Consider the following 22,682-nt stretch of genomic DNA (forward strand, 5'->3'; position numbering starts at 1 on the left):
ATTGTTAACACTAGGCATTTTCATAGACTTTTCCAAAGCCTTCGACTCTATTAACTACGATACCCTATTTGCAAAATTACAACATTACGGCTTTCGCGGGATCCCCCTTAAACTTTTGCGATCATATCTTCAACACAGAAAACAGTGCGTCGCTATTGGATCGAAATTTTCATCAGTAAGAACATTGACACAAGGTGCTCCCCAGGGTAAGTGTACTTGGACCTATTTTATTTAATCTTTATATTAACGATATCACAAATATTAGTAATGCGCACAGTTCATTGTCTACGCCGATGATACTAGCCTTTCTTGTTAGTTCATTTGACATTGTATAGCTTATAGCTTTAGCAAACACGACTCTAAACTTATTACAAAAATGGAGTAACTCAAATTCCTTAGCGAATAATACGAATAAAACTAAGGCTATACTGTTTACACCACCACAAAAGCACGTAATCCGTAACTCTGCTCTTTATCTCGGCGTGGAAAGGATAGAACTAGTAGATAATGTAAAAGCGTTAGGAGTGATTTTTGACAAACATTTAATTTGGGATGCACACGTAGAACGTATTATGTCTAGCCTGGCAAGAACGTGTGGTATAATTTGCCGATTAGGACACATGCTGCTTTCTAAAATAAAGCTCTTGTTATATAACAGTCTCTTCCTTCCACATGTTAATTACTGTAATCTAGTGTGGGGTACGACATCGCAAACAAACATTCATAGTTTAAAAGCACTACAAAAGAAAGCCGTCCGGCATATTATTAATGCTCCATTTGGTGCACATACACGCGAAATATTTCGCGCTCTTAATGTGTTGCCTATTGAACATTTTTGTTTGGTCTAACAATACGTTTTTAAGAAATTTGTGCAACCTAATGGAATCAACGGTAGTGTCGTACGAATTAGAACCCGGAATCAGTGGGTATTGCCTTTCTCAAGAACTAATTACGGTTTGAAGCGATTGCAGAACCAAGTGCCGAGAATACTAAACTTGTTATATGCTTCTCATACTGAGCTGAACGCGATTACAAGAAATAGATTGAAAACGAATTTAATAAATAATGGTAAAGTTTTATAAAAACTAAACTTGCAATTTGCTTACAATGTCTCGAACCTCTTTTTATTTTCCCTTTTGTTCCGCATTTTTTTGTGTACCACTTGATAATGCCGATATTTCGCAATAAAACCTGTATAGCGTAAATCATAGTGTGTATTTACATTTGCTACATTTGTGCATAAAGAGCCTTACATATGTGCGAGTAAATATAGTTCTTAAATATCTACATTTGCTACATTTGCGCATAAAGAGCCTTACATATGTGCGAGTAAATATACTTCTCAAATATGTATAGATATAAATATGTTTTGTACTTCTGTAACCTATTTTTGTAATTGTATATGCTGTAACTGATGCCAAGGAAAAGGGAAGGAATCCCGTCAAGCTGCTTTTATGCAGCTTTATGCTCCTTGCCCTGCATTTTTCTTTTTTCTTCTTCTTTGTAAGAAGGGGAGGGAAAATGCGAAAATAAAGTTGAAGTTAAAGTTGAAGATGTACTTCGTATTATTCATTTCACGCAATAAGTTTTTAGTAACTATACTTCATTTTATTGTGCATCTTAAGCTTCTTTCATTTTTCACGTGCTGAGACAGCAATATTTAACACTTACTAATTACAAGCGTGTTCTAAGAGAAAACTGCATATTTTTACAATGTTTGCTTCCATAGTATATTTTAGTATAGGAGAGAAACACATGCACAAAAAAATGTCGCAGCATCGATTGCGATAGCAAACTAGTGGACAGCCATACGAAGTAAGGATAGTAGTTTTATCGGCCGTATAAACTTGCAGACATAGGCATACTAACTAAATTAAAAAGTATGGTGTCGCGCGCGCACAAGCAAACATGAATGCATATCACTCGATGACCGCGGAAACTCGCTGTCAGAACGCTGGAGTGAGTAAGCGCGGCGGCAGCAGCAATTGAAGAAAGCAATGGAAGCTCCGTTTCAAAATGCTGACAATAGTACAGTAGCATTTTATCCCGTTGAAGAAAATGACGGAGACTGTGGGTGCAGGCTGTTCTTCAGAGCTGCTTGACGAACGTTTGAAGCGATAAGCAATAGCAGCTTGTACGCAAAGGTGGAACTGATTAAATAAATAGTCGCAGTTTCGCCCGAAAGGCGAAGCATCGATTGCGATAGCAAATTAGTAGACAGCTATACGAAGTAAGGATAGTATTTTTATCGGCCGTATAGACTTGTAAACATTCGCTTACTTATTAAATTAACAAGCATGGTGCCACGCGCGCACAAGCAACAATGAACACATCTCACTCGATGACCGCGCCGCACTCGCTGTCAAAACGCTGGAGGGAGGAAGCGCGGCAGCAGCAGCGAGCCAATTGACGTTCGTGCTGCTTCACACTTCAACGCGAACTAAGCGGCGAGAACACAGCGCGCACAAATCTAGCAGCACTCAGCGCACTCTGTCCCTATCGCAGATCGCTTTCAAGATAGGGCCCGCGCGGCCGCGCCATACGCACGCGCCGCCGGGGTAGAACGCCCCCACCTCCCTTCCCTCCTTCCGGTGCCTTGCGCACGACGGAAGACGGCGCACTTCCTCCCCGCTTTCCTCCCTTGCGCGAGTAAGTGCCACCATCGTCGGCTCACCCTCGCACGTTTTCACTCGCACATACAGCGTACGGCGCACGGCGATGATGTTATCGCCTTTGGACTTTATACGGAACATCACGGCGACGCCGACGACAGAAATGCGCCTGGAGTGTCCATATAATTGCTATAGCAATAACATTCACATCCGCAGAAGCAACAGATAGGGAACGTTAACAGCGTGTTCAAAGGGGCTGGTTGGTTCATCATTAGAAAAATACAGAAACAGCGCGACACAGGACAAGTACCTGCTGTTTACTTTTCTTGTGTCGCGCTGTATCTGTATTTTTCCAAACAAATGGGGAATCTGCAAACCTAGAAACTGATGCTATGACGTGAGGCGGCAGCAGTACTTTGGTAGTACTCAAAGCGAAGTGAAGCGCATGCGCGCACAAATGTTTGAAGGTTCCACTGTATGCATGTCATGACGTTTATGGCAGGTCTGTCGCCTATGTTGCCACATCCGTCTTCACATACCTCACATCAGTACTGGGGTAGCCAGCAGTCTAGCACTTTCTCTTCGCCATTACCTTTTATTTTTTATTCCTTTAAATCCAGAAGAGCTTTATAGGTATTGGTCTCCGACAACACTCACTGATAAAATATGCGAAGTAACATAGGCAACGCTGCCATTGATTGCTTGATTCATGAGGTTTGATGCCCCGAAGCCGGCACTTAGCTGTTAAGACCCATCGTAGTGGAGGGCTGTTCATTCGATCCCACGGGGTTCCCTTGTGTAAATGTAAGTGCGCGATCGAGCGTTTTCGCATTTCGCCCCCATCGAAATGCAACTGCCGGCACCGGGAACCGAACCCGTGACCTCGTGCTCATGCAGTAGGATGCCGTAGCCAACGAGTGAACGCGGTGGGTATAAAGCCACCGTTGGCATACATTTACATTGTTTTTAAACTAGGCATTTCCGGGACAAATTCACTCCAGATGACCCGAGAACGTTCATTATACTTGCCCATGCGGGGCTTACGTGGTACCGGAAATATCTCTGCTTTGTAATTAAGACTTTTATTTTTCTCTCACTGCATCGTCACTCGTGCTCATTTGCTTTAGCTTTGAAACTGAATATTCCCCTACCGAAAAGACCCACAAGCCAGTAATCCCATGTACCCATAAGTTCCCCCATATCGCATAGGGGTACACGGGTTTCGCATATGACATCGCCACATGATGTATGGGAACGTGCGAGTTTTACAGTTAAGATGTTAGCCTCCAGTTAGTTGGGATCTTTCGTGTCCGCGTGCGCGGTGCGCAGAGAAATATGTTAGCCGATACCGGAGACAGTGCAAAGAAGCGGGAAGCGCACAGTCTGTTGCTTCTCCAATAGACATCACATGACGTAATCAGGTGACATCATCACTTAACAATGACGTCATAGCGTGACGTCACGTTTGTCGTGATGCCGTGGTCACGTTATGCCATCAGGCGATATCGTGAAGTGACGATGCCGTTGCACGTAACGCAACGTTTGACGTGGTGATGTCATCAGGGGACCTTTGGTGTGATGACGTCATCACGCGACGTTTGAGGTGATGACGTAATCACGTTTCGTCATCATGTCAAACGTGACGTCACCACTCGGTCTCATGGATTTTGGTACCATCGGAGGTTAACGCGGAATTTTTCTCTTCATGTCCCATTTAATGAATTCGTATTTATAACGAATACCCCCCTCAGCAGTTGTAGTGGCGGTTTTCCACAGCTTCGCTGGGCAACCACTTTCGTAGCGCCGGGATAGCGAGTCTTTTTTTTTTTATCCGAACCCTCATATGTTAATACGACATTATTGGACGTGATAAATATGTTTTTTTTTCAATAGTGTTCCTACGCATTTTTTTTAAAATCCCTTTGCTGGCTAGCATGGCCCGTAAACCGCAAACGAAGCAAACCGGAGCAAACGCTCAAACAAAAATACGCGCTCTTGTCAGCGTGGCCCCTTGCAGGTCGTGCGCTTTCCCGTCGGTTCGTGCAGCATCTACGACAAGTGCTCACAGTGCATGCGAAGCCACGAAGACCCTCTCCGCTGCGGCTGGTGCGGAGACCAGTGCGCCCACTACGCCGAGTGCCGGCAGAGCGAGAAATTCGACGCCAACCGCTGCCCCATACAGCTGGACAGTGTGAGTATATAGCATATATATTTGCATCGCCTCTCATCTGGCTGGCCTCCCTGAATTTCCTCTCTTTCTGTATCTCTCTCTTTGACCACGCGTGTACAGATATTAGAACGTGAATAACACGCAGGAGTGTAATTAACGGGGAGCTTTAGAAATAGCGTGCTCAATTAGGCGACCTAGCGTTGACAAAAACCTAAGCTCACTTGGGGTGTTTTGTACATTTTCTTGGCGTTATTTTGTACACACGGCCGATAGCAACACCTAACTTAGGGTACCATATTTCTAAAGCTTTAGATTAGGGGACGTAAGACGACACGCCGTGGTTGCTCAGTGGCTATGGTGTTGGGGTGCTGAGCACGAGGTCGCGGGATCGAATCTCGGCCACGGCGGCCGCATTTAGATGGGGGCGAAATGCGAAAACACCCGTGTACTTAGATTTAGGTGCACGTTAAAGAACCCCAGGTAGTCCAAACTTCCGGAGTCCCCCACTACGGCGTGCCTCATAATCAGATCGTGGTTTTGGCACGTAAAACCGCATAACTTAATTTTTTTAGGGGACGTAAGAGGCTTACGTTCCGCTTGCGCACGCAAGCTGCTTGCGTACGATATAATGTAATATAATAACAGAAAATTTTACAAATAGCCTCACCCAACCGTTTTTGCGTACCCAAAGGTCCGTGCCCTGCTTGCCTTCTTTTGTGGACCATTATACGTTCTTTTGCCAACGTCTCTTTTCCTTCTCCTCTTTCAATACCCTTCACCAGTGCAGGTAGCCTATACGGGGCTCAGCCTGGCTAACCTCCCTGCCTTCCCTTTATGACCTCTCGCTCTCTCTCTTAATAGGCCCGGTGGTTTGAGTCACCTAACTTTAGGAGTGCAAAATCTAAAGCTCGGTAATAACTTCGTAATATCTTTAGTGACCTAACCGCGTTATGCAATAGCCCCAATAAATGTCTTATAACCTCCACATCCAGCCTTATACCGTTTGATCATTTGAGACCATTCCCACATGATCATGTGGGATTGTTATTGGACGTGAAGGCTCTGGGTCGCACGGTTTTCCTCAAGTTGAAGTGCGTTCTTTTTTTCTCGACTGCGACGTTTGTACGTCGACTTCCTCGCGTATGGAGCGGCAAGAAAAAGTGTTCTTATATATGCTTAGCGATTTTCGTTACTTCGGGAAGTTCTCTGTGTCGAGGAGTGCTCGTATTCTCGCGCAACATCACGTAGGCATTTGATAGTTGTGACGAGCGTGACTACGGCGGTGAATCGCGAGAAAAAAAAAAAAAAAAAAGAAAAGAAAGGGTAGGACCGTGAGAAGGTGGTGGTTGTGCCGCCGCCGAGCAACGCACGCTTTTTTCCGCGTCTAGTTATGACGTACAGTCGTGCGCCGGTAACGATGCGGTCTAGGCACGAAACGCCGCTGTTCCTGAAAAAACGAGGGACGCATCGCGGCAAGCAAGCGTTGCGATGGTCCCGCTTCCGGGGCTGTCCGCGCTGCAGTTCCGCGTCAGCAGTCGCCGGTGTTAAAAAGTATAGTGTACGTGACTGTGCGACACCGACGTCGCGAGACCGGTAGCGCTAACGAGCTGCATACCAGGGCTGGGCGACGGATCGGTTAACTTTTGCCATTATTCAGTTATCGTTTAAGTATCGGTCATTGCCTTTCTTTCTTTCTTTCTTTCTTTCTTTCTTTCTTTCTTTCTTTCTTTCTTTCTTTCTTTCTTCTTTCTTTCTTTCTTTCTTTCATTTTTTAACTAGTTTGCGCTGACCTGTTAGATATACGTCTGCGCAAGAATGATCCAAACATGCGCTGTTTAAGTTCGGCGTGGACTTTGGGATGTATTGAATTGAATTGAATTTAAATTTGAATTAAACAGCTTGGCTTAACGTGGGCTATGCTGCGCAGTGTGCTATACGAGAAACGTCATGGTGGACGAGGGCTTCTGGTTGAAACCACAAAAATAGCTTCAGTTGATCGATTTATTTGTTATGGATCGTGAACGCTGACAACAAGCACAGCAAGTCGACGGCTTCTACACAACGTTAAAGCGGTCAAATGAATGGAGGATGCCGATAGGTGCAGTGAAACATTTCATCTATTTAGAAGTTTGCTACCCAAAAGCTGGGCAGTTACTTAATTGCTCTTAAAAAGAAAGGCAAAAGAAAAACAACGCAGTTGGAATAGCGCCTGCGGCATTCGTTGCAGGTCTCTCCAACCAAGGGTCCCACGACCGGCGGCACCCTGCTCACGTTCCAGGGCGACAACTTCGGAGACCCCCAACACAAGCCTTCCAGCAGCATCGAGATCACCGTGGGCGACCACGCGTGCGACCTCGTCCACTGGAATTTCACGCTGTCAGTATACTCGCTTGATGGCTGCACTTCAATTATCCGATCGGAAACGTGTGTAACGGCACATTTCTCGACGCAGAGTCACACTAGCAACTTCGTGTATTATCAGGGCAGTGAACCGCAGTAATGGCGCCGGTAGCGACACCATGTGACACTTTGTCCAACTACAGTGCCTGAAGGTGCAAAACCAGTGAAAAACACAACGTACACAAGGAAGAAGGTGGCGTGACTAGGCTGGAACTAACAACTGAAGTTTTATTATAGAAATAACCTATATATAACCTGGTAGTTCCAGCGTAATCCTGTCGTCTTCTTTTTTTGTATACATTGTGTTTTTCGCTCGTTTTCTCCCTTCAATCAAGTACCAACTGGACCTACTTTTCCGGCCTTGTTCTTCGAACTAGAGTGCTTTTGACAAATTTTGACGTCGCGGGTGTGTTCTCGTAGAAGCAAAATCATACAAGGGCTGCACGTTAACGATTATATCACTACCAAAGCTTTACACCATCTTTGTGTGCTCTCTGGCTAAACTGCACCGCAAGATGTTGCTACTAGCGTTATTGCTGCCATGCACCTCTCCGGTAACCCGATATTTCGCAAACGCTGATACGTTTACGGACAAGCTAAAACTTTCTAGTCAAGCGGTCGCGTTGGTGGCGTCGTCTCGTGGCGCACAGTTTAATCCCGGAGGACACTGAGCTGCTATCACCGTGAACGACCATACTATACCTAGCTACAGGCGTAAAAAAGCGGAAGCGGCGTAATCGTTAACACGGAGTCCGTTTTTTTTTGTTTTCTTTCCAACGAGCACGCCCGTTTAACAAAAAAAAAAAATGTCGCAGTTTCGCCCGAAAGGCGAAGCATCAATTGCGATAGCAAATTAGTAGATAGCTATAAGGAGTAGGGATAGTAGTTTTATCGGCTGCATAAACTTGACACATTCGCTTACTAACTGAATTACCAACCGTGGTGTCAGCGCGCACAAGCAAACATGGATAGACTCGATGACCGGAGACAAACACTGTCAAAACGGGGGCGTGGGGAAACGCGGCCGCCGCAGCGCGCGAAGGTTCGTGCAGTCTATCGCTTCAACGGAAACTGAGCGGCGTAGGCACAGCGCATACAAAGGTCAGATCCGTGTCGAGATCGCTTTCAAGATACGGTGCGCGCGACAACACTGACAGCTGGCAGAGGCGCAAAGTACAAGAACGCATTTGTTGGCAGGGTAGAAGCCGCCGCCGCCCCCCTCCCTCCTCCCTCCTGCGCTGCCTTCCCGCTTTGCTCCTTTCGCGTAAGAGATTGCGTCGCCAGTTACCCTTGCACCCGGTTGCAAGATACGCATTTGGTGCCGCAGCACAGCGTTGCCCCCCCCCCTCCCTCCCTCCCATACCCCCACGGCATTTCGCGCGACGGAAGTCGCGTTTTCTCTCCGATGTGCGTTCGCGCTCCATGAAGGCGAGCGTCCCCCCGCGCTTTCACTCGCACATACGGCGCGCGGCGACGATTCTATCGCCCTTGGATTTTATACGGAACCTCACGGCGACGCGACGCCGACGGGAGAAATACGCTTGAAGTGTCCATATAATTGCTATCGCAATAAAACATTTCTAACGCGTTCTGATTGGACAAAGCGTCACAATATGTTACTACCGGCGTTGCTATTGTGGTGTGCGGCTCCGGTAACCCAGCCAGTATTCCATAAATAAACTACGTAGATTTATTTTCACGTAGTGTCAGGTTATCGGAGACGGGGCGGCAGTAACAACGCTTGTAGAGACACCTTGCGTCGCATGCGACGCTTTGTTCACTGCAGAGCGTTAGAAACATTTTTGGGTTACATGCGCGTTCTACTGGAAGGAAAGCGAAAAAAAAGTTGCGTGTTCATGATGGTGTCTTTGCCGAGATTTTACACCAGCAGTGAAGTAGAATATGGTCGATCACTGCAATAATAGCTGTGTCTCTGATAGCTGAATCCTCTCTGATTAAAACATGCGCCTCAAGATGAGGCCACCAGCGTGGCTGTAATCTAATCTTAACTCTCAAAGAAAGCTCGCTAAAGCTCTCCCTCGATAATTTATTATCTTGATCAGTGGATACTTTTAAGTATTTCCGCCAGAATGAGTTGTGTACATCAGAACGGCAGCATTTTTTATCGCTTGGCAACTTGCTGTTCTCAGTAATCATGTACGCGTATTCTGTGAACTCGGATTTCAACACGATATGTTCAACTTTCAAGTTGCAAAATCAATGTCGTTTGCTAACTGCTTCACCTGCCTAACTTTTGCAGTGTGCAGTGCAAAACTCCACCCGGTCAGTATGGCTCGAAAGCGGATATTATGATATCCGTAAATGACACGCATTGGGACGACGTGAAGAAATATGACGTCCAAGACCAGCGCACCATTTCTAACGGCTTCGAATATGAGGTGAGTTGCACACTCTTTCGCGAGAACATCACTGGTGACTGGCCATAAAAAAACACGCGAATAATTGTTATTACACAATTTTCTGCCGGTGGGAGCGGAAACAGCATCCTATCCATTATGCGCGTGTGATGCGCAACCAATTGAGCCACGGTGGTGTTGGATAGCCTCCCGTTCACTTTCTTGGGTATTTGTGTATGCGTACGCGATCTAGCTCTGCGAGTGCTACTATCCAGTGCCACTAATAACCTTGGCTAGCACTCCTTTAACCACAGGCGTCACGTGGTATGTGAACTTTGGAACAAAAACGGTCACAGGTAATTAAATTTTGGGGTTCTATACGTGCCCGAACATCGGTCTGGTTGTGAGGTAAACAGTTGTAGTGGGGGACTCCTGGTTAAGTTTGACAAAGCGCAGTTTTTTAACGTGCACTTAAATCTAAGTGAACGGCCGTTCTTGCACTTCGAGCCGGTGGAAATGTGGCCACCGTGATCGGTGTCGAACCCGCAACCTTGAGCTCAGTAGCGCGCGACTCCGTAGCCACTAAGCTACCGTGGCATTTACTTTAACAGTGCTAAGTTCTCCTTCCCTTTCCAGGTGGCAACGTTCACAGGCTTGCTGCCAACTTATGGGCCAGTTGCCGGAGGAACCAACATCACTGTGTACGGAGCCAACCTCAACATCGGATCGCAGCAGTCCGTGATGATTGGCGAGAGCCCATGCAACATAAACAGGTAGGGATTAGAAGCTGGTCAGTTGATTGAGAAATTCCACTTTTCATGATTGGGCAAGCAGAACTCTGGCAGCTTGGTGGTGCATTTTGCATACAGAAAAATGAATGAGTTCAAAGACAAATCAATTTCTGTGAAACTTGCTACGCGCACGGTGGCCTGGGTTAGGCTCTCTAAGCTTCTGCGATAATTAGACTACAAAACTTGCACCTCTCTTCTTTTTGTTCTCGTGTACTGTGAGTATACCACCTAGCAACAATTAAACCAGATGCTTGCTGTGCTTATTAAAGTCTGAAGCATCCGACAATATAGGTATTGCCTGATTGTGTGCTAAGTTCACTTATGCTGGTAAACACTGCTAGTGGGAAACATACTATGATTTGGTTTATTGAAACCTTAACTGACTTCTTGAGTACATTTGCTTAGCACCAACCACCAAGATCGTGACCAAAAAAAAATAAATAAAACATCAATGCAGTGGTTTAAAGCTGATAAATTTGTAACGTTCACTTATTGCCGGTTGAAACAACGGAGGGGGAGGGGGGGGGGGGGAGTACACTTGCTGGCGGCATTCCTGGAGTGGAAACACATTTTTTAATGCAGTCAGAGCAATGTTTTCCTCTTACCTAAATTTCCATCACATTTCCCTTTGAATAGGCCTACGAGATTATTCCCGATTTCGAGCATAAATCGGATACTCCTTGCTGTTCGCTTAGTATTCAAATGGAGATTTCACTATTTGAAATTGTTGAATATTCTTCCTTTCTGTTGAAATATATGGAATCACACTTACTGGAGTCTCGAGGAATTATGACCGACGCAAATTGGCTTCCAACTATTCTGCTGCAGGAGCGTCGCGCAGGTTTACAGAGGCACTGCTTTCCGAGCGAACGTATGGGAAAGAGAAGTCCTGCTGCGTAAAAGTAATCCGAACGTGATGGAAACAGCAAGATGGATGGTCTTGAAGTGATTGAGAGTGGTCAAATCAAGGAGCGTCGATGAAGTAAAATCGTTCAACAGGGCTAGCCCACGTCTTGAGAAAGGGGGCTATCAAAACATTGGCTCCAGTGACACTGCTTGTTTGAACATTGTTGATCACTTGAGTAAAAGCGAGGCTGTGAATGCCTCGCTTTGGCAGCCCGCTAATTTGTTGTCTAGATTTAGGCAATGTAATTAGTTATCTGGTCACTCCCTTTAAAACATTGTTCGGCGCTGTAGCGTCACACTTATCTCCTTCAACGAACACAGCATGTGACGTGCTGTACCTGTGTTTTGTCACTGGTGTTGTCATGGCGCACGGGACAACTGAAATCAGTTATTTCTCATTTATAACCTTCTCAGTTGGCCTGGCATGAAGTTGTTAATGACAGTGCATGTTTGAAACGCCGTAAATAACCTTTCCTTCTTCTTTTTTTTTTCTTTTGTGCCAAATCAACTCTGCGCACACTTTACACGAGTATTTCACTTCGTTTAGCAATGAGAAAATATTCGTTATTTGGATGAATGTTTGAAGATCATTTTTCTCGAATATTCGCATTCGATTCGATGAAAAACTTCGTTATTCGAGCACCCCCATCCCTCTACCCATACTTCTCAAGAATGGGTGCTTTGTCCTAAAATATCGTGGACAGCGCAAGCTATTGGCTAAATATATTCCGGCGATAAAGGCTGCTCTCGAGACTGAGGGAACGGTGCCATAACGCTAGAAGGACGCGCAGCGCTAAGACGCGTGATGGTCACGCTCGTGATCGTGCGATTCAACACCTTGTACAATTTGATTGACTTAACTTATTGCCTGACTTGCGCTTAATTGCAGAAAGTACAGAAAATATTGAGTGTTTATTACGAAACGTGCTTATTGCCGGAACGCATTTCGTATCACCGCATGCTATCATTCTTTGATCGTCCAGCAATTTATTGTTTGCGGAGGAGCCGGCGACACCATAGTCGCCAAATTTTCCAATTTCAACCCAAACAAATCAATCGCTCTAGCTGTATAGCTTGTGCTTCAGTGCAGCACTGGTATTGTGAAACAGAGCACGCAGCTTGCTGGCATGCCCTACACAGATTTGCCGTTGTTTCGACACAGGATCGAAAGAACGATGCTGCACTGCACAACGAGCGCTGTGTCTCTGGAAAATGTGCACAAAGATATGCAAGTCACTGTGGCCATCGACGACGTCGAAGTTCCCTTCGTTCCGGCCGACAACCTCAGCTCATTGTTCACCTACAAGCCCAATCCCGAGATCAATGACATTTCGCCCAAAACGGCCACGTTCAAGTGAGTATACCGAAATCCGTGCGTGGTCACTGCCAAGTGTCTTGAGCATGTATTTCGCGCGCCTTTACGCAGAGTTTACAAATAAGAAAGGCGTTTGTCTTCATTTTTAGAAAAGATATTACAGATTTTATGGGAACATGCATAGACGAATCATGCTTTATGTGATCTTTGCAGTGGGAATTCTACTGTTGTGGTGAGGGGTGCTCACCTCGATAGTGTCGCTGTGCCCACGATGGTTACGCGGGTGACTTCTCTTGACCACAAGAGGCAGGAGTACATTAGGAAGGTGAGACGCAGCTGCTATCAAACGGACGTCCTAAACAATGCAAAAAAAAAAAAAAGGATTGCTTGTAGCGCCTTTATGCAGGAGTAACGTGTCCCATGCTTATCTTCATTTCTAAGCTTTCTCGTGAGATTTAGTAAGTCAACTCTGCCATCCCCCACCCCTCACGCCAGATCACAGTGAAAACACGTCATATGAGAGAGAGAGTGAGAAAGAAAGAGGTGCATGCAATCTTGGGAATAGAGTTGAACACGAGGCAAGCACTTTTCGCAGCTCCCTTTAAGCTTTTCAGAACAAAGACATCTTGCGCTGCCGCGGCAGCAGGTGTTACGATTCGCCCTCTCTGCTCCGTCAAGGCGCGCTCGTGACGTGGTGTCGCAGTTAAAGACTTGGTGCAACTTCCAAATCTTTAAATAGTAACTAGAACTGCAGTAATTCGATTGACAGCGCAGATTCGAGGTATTGCAAACGTTGCCTAATATGTTTCACATGAACAATAACTGAAAAAATATGTTAGCCTTAGCGTGAACAAAAATAAAAGCGGAGCACACGAACTGCGGGAATCGATGTTAGGCGAAGCATTCTGCAGGTGCTTCTTACGTGGCAGATAGCGCTCTAAGATGATGTGTTAGACTCACCCCCCGTCTTCGGGATCGGCCCACATTCCCCAGTCCTTTGTTCGCAGCTCCCTGCCGTCGTACCATAAACGCTCACGTCCAAACGTCCACACACCCAAACGATGCTGGATAAAGTATAGGAGAAACTGGCCCGCTCTCGCTTTGATAAGCAACTTGTTGCTATGCGACGTGACCCAAACGAAAGAGAATGATAAAGTTGAATTATTCGCGATTTGCATTCGTGTTTTTTTTAGCGTAATGAAAACTGGCGCGCGTGCGCGTGGTTTCACAGGCCACGCAGCTTGCAACACCAGCTCAAAGCCCCTTGTCGTGGTATTGTGATTGCGCTCTTGAAATTGCTTTAGCATCTTTCAGAATGAAGGACTATTATACTTATTGCGCAAGACGGGAAGCAGACAACACAACGAGAAGGAACCTAAAGAAAGCTTGGCTGCAAGCTTCCTTCACCTGCAAGCTTCCTTCACCTGCAAGCTTCTTTGTGTTGTCCGTTTCCCGCTTCGCGCAATCTAAGTCCTTATCAATGAACCAACTAGGGCCGAAAGATGTTCTGCTTCTTTCTGAAATCTTTCAGAAATATTACAGAAATCGAAAGTGAGTTGTTATGAGTATCATTCCACACAGGTCTGTCGTGGAGTGGCCAGTGGCACACGGATGCTTTGTCCCGTGGCGTCGCTCAAGGAGTCTACCGTTATCAGCGCCAGGCAGCTGGAAGCGCACTTGCTTCCAATTCTGGTGCAGGTAAGATTCGAGATGGACGGTCTGCACCTGCCAAATCGAACAGACGCCTCGGAAGGCCACTTCAACTTCGTGTATAGGCCGTCGCCACGTTTCGACCGCTTTCCCGAAGGAGGATTCGGCATCAGCCCCGACAAGCCTACTGTCCAGATCACAGTGAGTGTTCCAGCTAAGCCTGCGTTCAGCGCAACAGAATTTTCCTGAAGAGATGATAGTGTGGGAAAATATGCTACTGATAAGCTACTTGAATACACCAGATGCTAAAACTGTTGCCATGCACGTGTGCACACACACAATGAAATGATGGAGATGGAAGTATGGTGGCATTCTGTTGCGTCGTCACCCCATTTCGTGCAGAGTACACATGATTTAGTGATCAGTTAATTAGTTGTGATACCCGCCCTCACGTGCATAGGCAGTTCTTATTCATACTTCTTAATCCCCCGTGTCCTTCTGGCTGTGCGGCGTTGGAGTTGTAGATGTATCTAATTGATTTTCTGCCACCTCTAGTCTCCGTACAAGCTTTAGTTTCAGAGTTACGGACGTGTTTCAGCTGTCTGCCTATAAAACACTATTAGCGTACTTTGGCGATGCTGCAATGTGGTTCTTTTATATAAAATTACAGCATGTCCCAATTTGCATTAACCAGATTGGCACACCTTTTTTAAATGTGGTTTTAAATTATTGATCATAAACTTGTGGGATTACAGATGGAGTAGAACATGCAGAAAGAAGTCCCTTAGTGTAAACACTGCTTGACGTTGGAGAGTTCAAAACAGAGTTAGGAACTGCCATGTCATCTTTTCTTGCTCTAAAAATTAAATAAGCATCTGTGTCTGTTGCTGTCTTGGTACATTTCAGGGGAACCACTTCGAAGTTCTCATGGATAACGATCAGGTGTCTGTCCGAGTCGATGGCGTCGACAATGCATGTAATGTCACGACCGTCAGCTCGGGTGTCATCGTGTGCATACTAAGGCCTGATACACTCGACGAGAACATGCCTCACTCCCTTGATGTAAGTACGCAAGTATGCTTGCTTAAGCTTGAGAATATCGCGTGTCATTAAACAGATAAATAACGTTCAATTACGTCAAAAAGTCCGCGGCGCATTTTGTTTTATGTTATAGACAGAAAGCGAGAATTTTGAGTGGGAAATGACATTGCTGATTGTGACTGCTAAAGCGAGACAGTCGAGGTAACTGGCAATCACCGTGAAAGGCTTCTGTCCTGAAATGAAGACAAGTAGAATGATGCTGATAATGATGATGACATTGGGGCAGATTGAAGCCACGTTGTTTATGAAATACCTTAGTTCACTTGTTCATGTATATCCCTAAAAGCTCGTGGCTGTATTTCATTTGCCAAATAGTGAAGGTGACGTAGTTCTCTTGCTAGCTCAAGCAATGAAACATTATTAATAGTATACCTCGTAACTTAAACGATGAAACATTCATGCAGCAGTCGCATTTATTCTTTGTGTTGAGTAGTTATCTTCTACTAGAACAATTATACGTGTTTTCAGAGCTTCTGCTTCCATGGCTGCAGATTAATTTTTATTGCGATAGCAATTATATGGACACTTCAACCGGATTTCTGCCGTCGGCGTCGCTGTCATCGTCGCCGTCGCCATGAGGTTCCGTATAGATTACAAGGGCGATAAAATCGTCGCCGCACGCCGTATGCGCGAGCGAAAGCGCGCGGGGGACACGCGCTATCACGGAGAGCGAACGCTCGGCGCGCGACCGTCGCGGGAGGGTATGGGAGGGAGGGAGGCGGGGCGGCGCTGTGCTCCGGCACCTAAGGTGTATCTTGCCACTCAATCTCCCACGCGAAAGCAACAAAGCGGGAAGAGGGGGGAGAGGGGGGGGGGCAGCTTCTCCTCTGCAACAACTTCTCCTTTGCAGTTTGCCCGGCGGTGCCCGTCGCCCGCACCGTCTCTTATCTCCCCACGGCTTTGTATGCGCTGTGCATTCGTCGCTCAGTTTCTGTTGAAGCTATAGACCGCGCAAACCTGCGCTTGCTGCCAGCGTTTTGACAGTCGTTGGCTGCGATCATTCAGTGTGATCTATTCATGTTTGCTTGTGCGCGCTGACACTACGATTGTTCATTCAGTTAGTAAGCCAATGTGTCCAAGTTTATGCAGCCGATAAAACTACTATCCCTACTCCGAATAGCTCTCTACTAATTTGCTATCGAAATCGATGCTTCGCCTTTCGGGCAAAACTGCGACATCTTTAATGCTTTTCACAGTAACTAAAAAAAAGGCTTTACCTTGGTGCGACCTGAGCGCGGTCTTGTCCAGAAACGATCATAACAAGGTTTCCGTTTTTACAGCTTTTACATTCGGCAAAAATAGACGCACGTTTTTGTGCTCATAACAAATTATATTGCAATAAGTATGAGCATAAAAAGTCAGAAGCTAGAACAGCGGAAAAAATGAAAGCAAAGTAGTGGAAGCTAAAAAAACGAAAAGTCGATTGTTGAAAAATTTAAGCTTTACAAGGCCGCCTTCGGGAGCACTTCGCCTGGCAGCGCGAAACTGGCTGGTTTTTTAGAGAGGGATATTTATTGTACGCTTAAGTAGCGCAACATGATGCAAATAAGCAAAACGAAGTGAACAGGACGACTATAAGACACACTTTTTGATTGAATAAACAGAGAAGGTGCTGCCCCTCTCGCCCTCCAGTTTAGGCAAATTGCAATGTCGTCCTGGAAGACGAAGTATAAAAACAGTTCATTGCTTTTCTACAACAAAACTTATAATGTCCGCAATGGTAGCTTCGCATTGCACTCATTAGGATAAACATTTAAGGCCGAAAGCGGCCAGCATTCCATATTTTTCAGATTACGCCTGTCTGACTGCTCCTCATACCTTTTCTTTCTTCTTTATTTCAATAAATAGTGCCGTTATATTTATTGGACATCTCCGCATTAAACTTCAGTGGTGAGCCAGTGCTTTTGGTGTCCGGTCCTCTGCTACCCTTGTATTTTTCGTGTTGTACCCTTTACCATGAATACGTGCCAGCTCGCCCAATTATCCACCTTGGTTTTGACCTCATTTACCTAATTTTCAGTCAGCGAATGTTCTTTTGGTGATTTCCAGTGCGAACGAAAAGACGAAAAATGTACAGTCACACCTCGATATAACGAGCCTCGATTTAACGAAATTAGTGATGTAACGAACTATTTTAATTTCCCGATCTTAGTTCAATTGAACTAACGAAACCTCAAATTATTGATATTCGCGATATAACGAAGTTTTTCGCTGCAAGTACAACTTTGTTATATCGAGGTTCGACTGTATTGAACTTAGTGATTACACTGTGTGAATTTATCACCAGTACTGTACGTGTTTATTTTCATATAAGTAATGGTGGTTGGGAGGCATACAAAAAGTTGAAGCGTCAGGATTAATTCCTCATGGACAGATCGTATACGCTGGTCGGAGCTATCCGGTGGGCGCCGTCAAGCTGGTGTCAGACCAGTCCGGCGTCAACTCGGGAGTCATCGCGGGTGTCGTCGTCGCGGTGTTTCTCATCGTGCTAATAGGTGTGGGGGTGTTCTTCTACCGGCGACGCGGCGCCAAGAAGGCACAGCAGCCGGGCTACTTTGTCGACTTCGACAACCGCCACGTTGAGAACAGCGCGAGAGGAGCCGGAGCGAACAGTGAGTACACAGGCCTACTAAAGTGCTTCGTTTTTCATCGAGAGGACAGTGATGTGTGTGGAAGATTATGTACAGTCACGTGGAATTGAAAATGTTGTCAAGGAGAAGTCAGTGACATGGGAGAAGGAACTGGGGGCGAGCAAGGAGAGGAGTGGTTTGGTCAGCAAGTGTTACATCAACCTAAATTCAAATGCGAACATAAGATAACTGGTCAGAATGCCTGTTACGCGCAATTACATGGAACTGCAACGTGTAAACGTTGTGTAGCTGGTTTCTAAGCATGGAGTGGTCCCAAGTGTATGTTTTGGGCTCTGAATTAAGCCACTGTTACAAATGCATGTGAGTGTGGAAACGGAACAGCGCATACGGGTAGTTTCGGAATTGTTCGCATTTGAATTTATGCTGATAGTACATGTAAAGCTGATGTGCGAGAGCACGCGCCTTATTTGTGGACTCACCTAGAGATTTGGAATCGACCTAATTTAGTGAAGACTTATATTAGAAAACAGTGTTCAAATCGTCTGGAGACGACTTTTATTCACAAATACTATGACCTATGCTTTTTCCTCCTCTATGCTCCAGCTCCGTATAACAGTGTTCTTCGCGCAAGTACGAAATCAGGATTTGGCGGTGATGTATAACAAGAGTAATGAAGTGAAAGCTGTAATTATATTGCGGCGGTAAAACTAAATTGTTGACGTAGCGGAAAGTGTCAGCACTTGAGGATTGTCTAAGAGAGGGTTTTGGCAGGAAATAAAGGGTGGCTAGTAAGTAGAATGCAAAAACAAAAGACATGCCCCTCAACGAAGAAGCTATAACGCTATTTTTGTAACGCTGAGCCCCTGTGAAAGTAAACCTTGATACGCGCCGTATGATTACAGACCTGCCTGGCCGTGTTGAATGTCACCGATCAACGATAATCACAAAACCACCTATTGCAATCGAGGTCGGCGGAAAATGTGGTTAATTAGGGACATTGCGGGTCTAAAACAGAGTCGGCTGACACGAGGAGAGAGTGACTAGAGACCGCTTGAGAGACCTTGATCCTGCAGTGAATATAGATAAGCTAACGATGATGATGACGCACACCACTTTTTCTACACATCCCCAAAAACAAACACATCGCTAAGGCGCCTAACATGGATTCGATTGGAAAACTGACGAAGAAACTCAAATCCATGTTGTGCAGTGGTAAGGAAAACTCACGAAGCCAGTCTTTGCAGAAAATGCACTGCGAAAGTAGCCACACGTGATGGTAAATGTAGCCATTTCAGAGCAGTTCAAATGCGTTGTTTTAGCCTTCGATCTTTCAAAGCTCTGACGTCCCTCCCAGTCCAATGTTATTTTCACAAAATATGAGAAGATGTAAACATTTAACGACCCGCCGCGGTAGTTTAGTGGCTATGGCGTTACACTGCAGAGCTCGAGGTCGCTGGTTTGACCCGCGCTGCGGCGGCCGAATTTCGATGGGGGCGAAACGCAACAATTAATTCTCGTGCACTTGGATTGAAGTGCACATTAAAGAACTCCAGGTGGTCAAAATGAATCCAGAGTCCCCAACTATGGCGTGCCTGTTATCAGGTCAGGGTTGTGGTACGTAAAACAACAGAACTTAATTTCTTATAACATTTTAGCCCTTGTACAACAAAATCAATGGACATTGCGAGAATGTAAGACAAAATAGAACAATGAGTGGCAGTGGTCAAAGCTGTTGTGGCTTCTTAATGTTTCACGCAAGCGCAATGCAGCTGTTTGACATTATCTGTTATATTAGAGTTGCATAAGTGACACCACGGCTGTGTTGTTTCACGCCGTGCCATTGGCTTGTTCAGGGTCGAGCAGAATTTTTTGTGCGTATTTTCAGGCGACGCTGCTGCTACGAGTCTGCCACAAATTCAGGGTAAGAGGTGGTAAAACGCCGGCACATCCCACAGGCGATACGCCTTTCTTCTTCCCTCGTGGCTTTCTGGTTTCATGACAGTACTGGAGCTGAGCGCATGGCTAACACGGATGGGGGCTGGAATGCTGGGCGATGCTGCCTATTTAGGTAGAAATGACAGCGCCATTGCTACAGATTACAGAAATTCTTGACTGACAACAGCCTGGTGGGAGTAATTCTAAACTTTGCGAGAGATGTCGCAACTTAAACCGCTGGTCCTTCCACGCATACCTCGTGCATCGAAGAGGAGTTTGCTTTTTTAAGACATGCCAATTAATCAAGAAACATGTGTCGTTTTTGGTAGATTGATATATGCTGTTTAGTGGCGCAAGGGTCAGGTAACTGGACGTAACTTGATGGTGGCAAGTGATGATAACCGAAAAGGTCCATGACTGTTACCAAATGCATTATTAAATTGTTTCATTGAGCAATTTAAGCCTCAGGGAGGCATTGTGGTTGGACATCGAGACGAGGAGAGTTTAAATTGGAATCCTGTCTTCGTTCTTAGTTTATGTGTGTAAGTCCCAGCGGTTCAAGCAAGCAAGTATTCTGAAGGGAACGTGGAAGTAAGTCCGAAGGAATGGTTGAGACATGGTATTAAGTTTGACTGAACGCTAACAAAGGGCAGCAAAATACGAGATTTTTGAGTTTCGTTAGTGGTACATGGATTCGTGGAACTAACCTACTAACAGTGCTTTCTCCCTTTCTTTGCAGATGCATCAAAGTACATTTAGCGGTGACAGCTGAATCTCATGCGTTGCTAAGTTTTACAATAGGTTTTAGGACCTGCCTTCGAAAAGATTTTGGTTACTGGAATGAACTAATGAGGTTTAGTAGAAAATATGCTAAATTACATATAATTTAGTGTTTAAAGTATGTCCATGTGCGCTGAAGATTAGGACGATAAGTTTTTAAGTTTGCTGGAAATCAACAATATTATCAGCTGGACATTAGCAAACAGTACCGTGCACAGCTGATAGTGCATTATTTGGGCAGAGGGCAACGATATGTGGAGAATTTGTCAATGCAGTTGCCATTTTTCAGTTTTTGTGGCTGCATAGTAAGGTACTTATATATCATATTAACCACCGTGTCCCCAGTATTTTAGCAGACATTTAAACCTAAGGTTCGCAAGGATGAAATTTTTATGACGAAAGTGAAGGCAGTTAGCACAGGAAACAAAACAGGATAAATTTTACACCTACAGTCATTGGTGCCAACATACAAACTTGCACAAATAAGAGTTTGCAGGGTGTTCAAACTTTACTTCTTCTAATTCTCCGGGGAAACAAGTTATGAAACTAGAAACGATTATTAGACGAAATTGTTTTTTTTTCTGTTGGAAATTTCATTTATAAAGCCAAACCTGTGCACACAGTTACTTGGTCGCCTGTCATGCTCTTGCACATGAAATTGCCTTATGTACTAAAGGGTACTGATACCGTCGCTGGCATCAGTGTAGTGAAATACTCTGTTTCAAATCACGATTTTGCAATAGAATATAACTAGTGCCGCTGAAAATGAACTGGTGAGGGTGGCGCACTTAATTTAGAGAGAGCTGTTGACTGCAAGGCGCTCCCGGAAAATAATAGTTAGAACAGCAAATTTAACCAGCGCAAGTAAACAAGGACTCAAGAACGCGTATACACAGGATAGCACTGGTCCTGTGCATGCGTGCTCTTGCATCCTCGTTTAATGGTGCTGGTTAAATTTGCAGTATGTCGCACCAACTGGACAAAATTGAAGTACTCCTTAATAGTTCAAACTAACGACAAAAATAAACGGCAATATATGTACACTTTAGGTTTTCTATTTTCGCGGATAGCTAATGCTAGCTACATAACGAATAGCCACATGTGTAAATGCAAAAGTAACTTCAGCACAAGCATTTAATAAGGACAATCGACATAAATGCTTTATTCCTTCAACGGGGAAAACATGGAATTTTATTACAAATAGAGGGTAAAATAGATTAACCAAGAAGATCAAGTTGTAGCGATGACTCGTCTTCATATGTTTGAGTGACTGGGTCATAAAAAAAAACCACACTTTATTGCGCATAGAACGTTGATCGCGTACTTTGTATGCAGGTAGCTACGCTTCACACACGAACGGCATTTAGCTGACTCACCACTCTCTCCAGCACTCGCCTGCATGATGCACCCTGTCTCTTTGGATTTTATTTCTTTGGGGCCACGCGGGGAATTGTCTTTACTTTCTACTTTGGGCGACCTTCCTGAGTAAGAGTGCCGTTGTTTGGTTGTTTCATTCCCGCTTCCACAGGCTACGTGCAAGGCAGTGAACCCGACGCTCGACAGGCCCTTATAAGCTCCACCTTCCAGATCGACGAGGAGACGAAACTTATGCTTGAATCAGAAAAGCTGCTCTTCAAGAGAGAACACCTCGTCTTGGGCCCGGTCATTGGCCAAGGTATGCTGTATTAACTTCTTAACGCATGGACGCTAAGACAGCTAGCACCGGCAAATTGCTCAATTGGAACTCTATTTGCATAATCACGACACAAAAGCTTTGGTTATTAACTGAGAAGATAGAGACAGAGTTTCCTTTCATTGGCAAGTGTAATGAAATTTTTGGTGAAGTTAGTTTTATTACTGCGTGAAGGGCCTAACTTTTGTAGTTGTACCCATATATATCTGTCATGGCCAAGGGTATAATGCTCTGACCTGTGCTCTTAGTAAATGCGTTCCTTTATACGAAACCACACTTTAGAGGGGTGTAGGGGTGTGAAGAAAGCCATTGTGTGTGCAACTTGATTTACTGTATATGTGACAGAGTGCTTGAGCTTATCAGAATTTTAGTTATGTACTT

General features: G+C 45.1%; 1 protein-coding gene across 4 annotated transcripts in view; it reads left to right on the forward strand.

Annotated features, from left to right (window-relative positions):
- LOC119461277 (hepatocyte growth factor receptor-like) overlaps window positions 1-22,682 on the forward strand; it is a 61,326-nt gene that overhangs the window by 32,165 nt on the left and 6,479 nt on the right. For 2 of the 4 annotated variants that reach the window (XM_049672230.1, XM_037722518.2), the window contains exons 5-15: window positions 4,630-4,803; window positions 7,010-7,158; window positions 9,443-9,581; window positions 10,176-10,312; window positions 12,399-12,590; window positions 12,765-12,876; window positions 14,133-14,402; window positions 15,108-15,263; window positions 17,677-17,914; window positions 19,779-19,814; window positions 22,137-22,283. In XM_049672230.1, the coding sequence (XP_049528187.1) occupies window positions 4,630-4,803; window positions 7,010-7,158; window positions 9,443-9,581; window positions 10,176-10,312; window positions 12,399-12,590; window positions 12,765-12,876; window positions 14,133-14,402; window positions 15,108-15,263; window positions 17,677-17,914; window positions 19,779-19,814; window positions 22,137-22,283 (1,750 nt within the window). The remainder of the gene's footprint in view (window positions 1-4,629; window positions 4,804-7,009; window positions 7,159-9,442; window positions 9,582-10,175; window positions 10,313-12,398; window positions 12,591-12,764; window positions 12,877-14,132; window positions 14,403-15,107; window positions 15,264-17,676; window positions 17,915-19,778; window positions 19,815-22,136; window positions 22,284-22,682) is intronic. The other 2 variants (XM_049672232.1, XM_049672231.1) reach the window with 1 other exon arrangement.

Source organism: Dermacentor silvarum, chromosome 8, assembly GCF_013339745.2.
Source record: "Dermacentor silvarum isolate Dsil-2018 chromosome 8, BIME_Dsil_1.4, whole genome shotgun sequence".
Lineage (NCBI taxonomy): Eukaryota > Metazoa > Arthropoda > Arachnida > Ixodida > Ixodidae > Dermacentor > Dermacentor silvarum.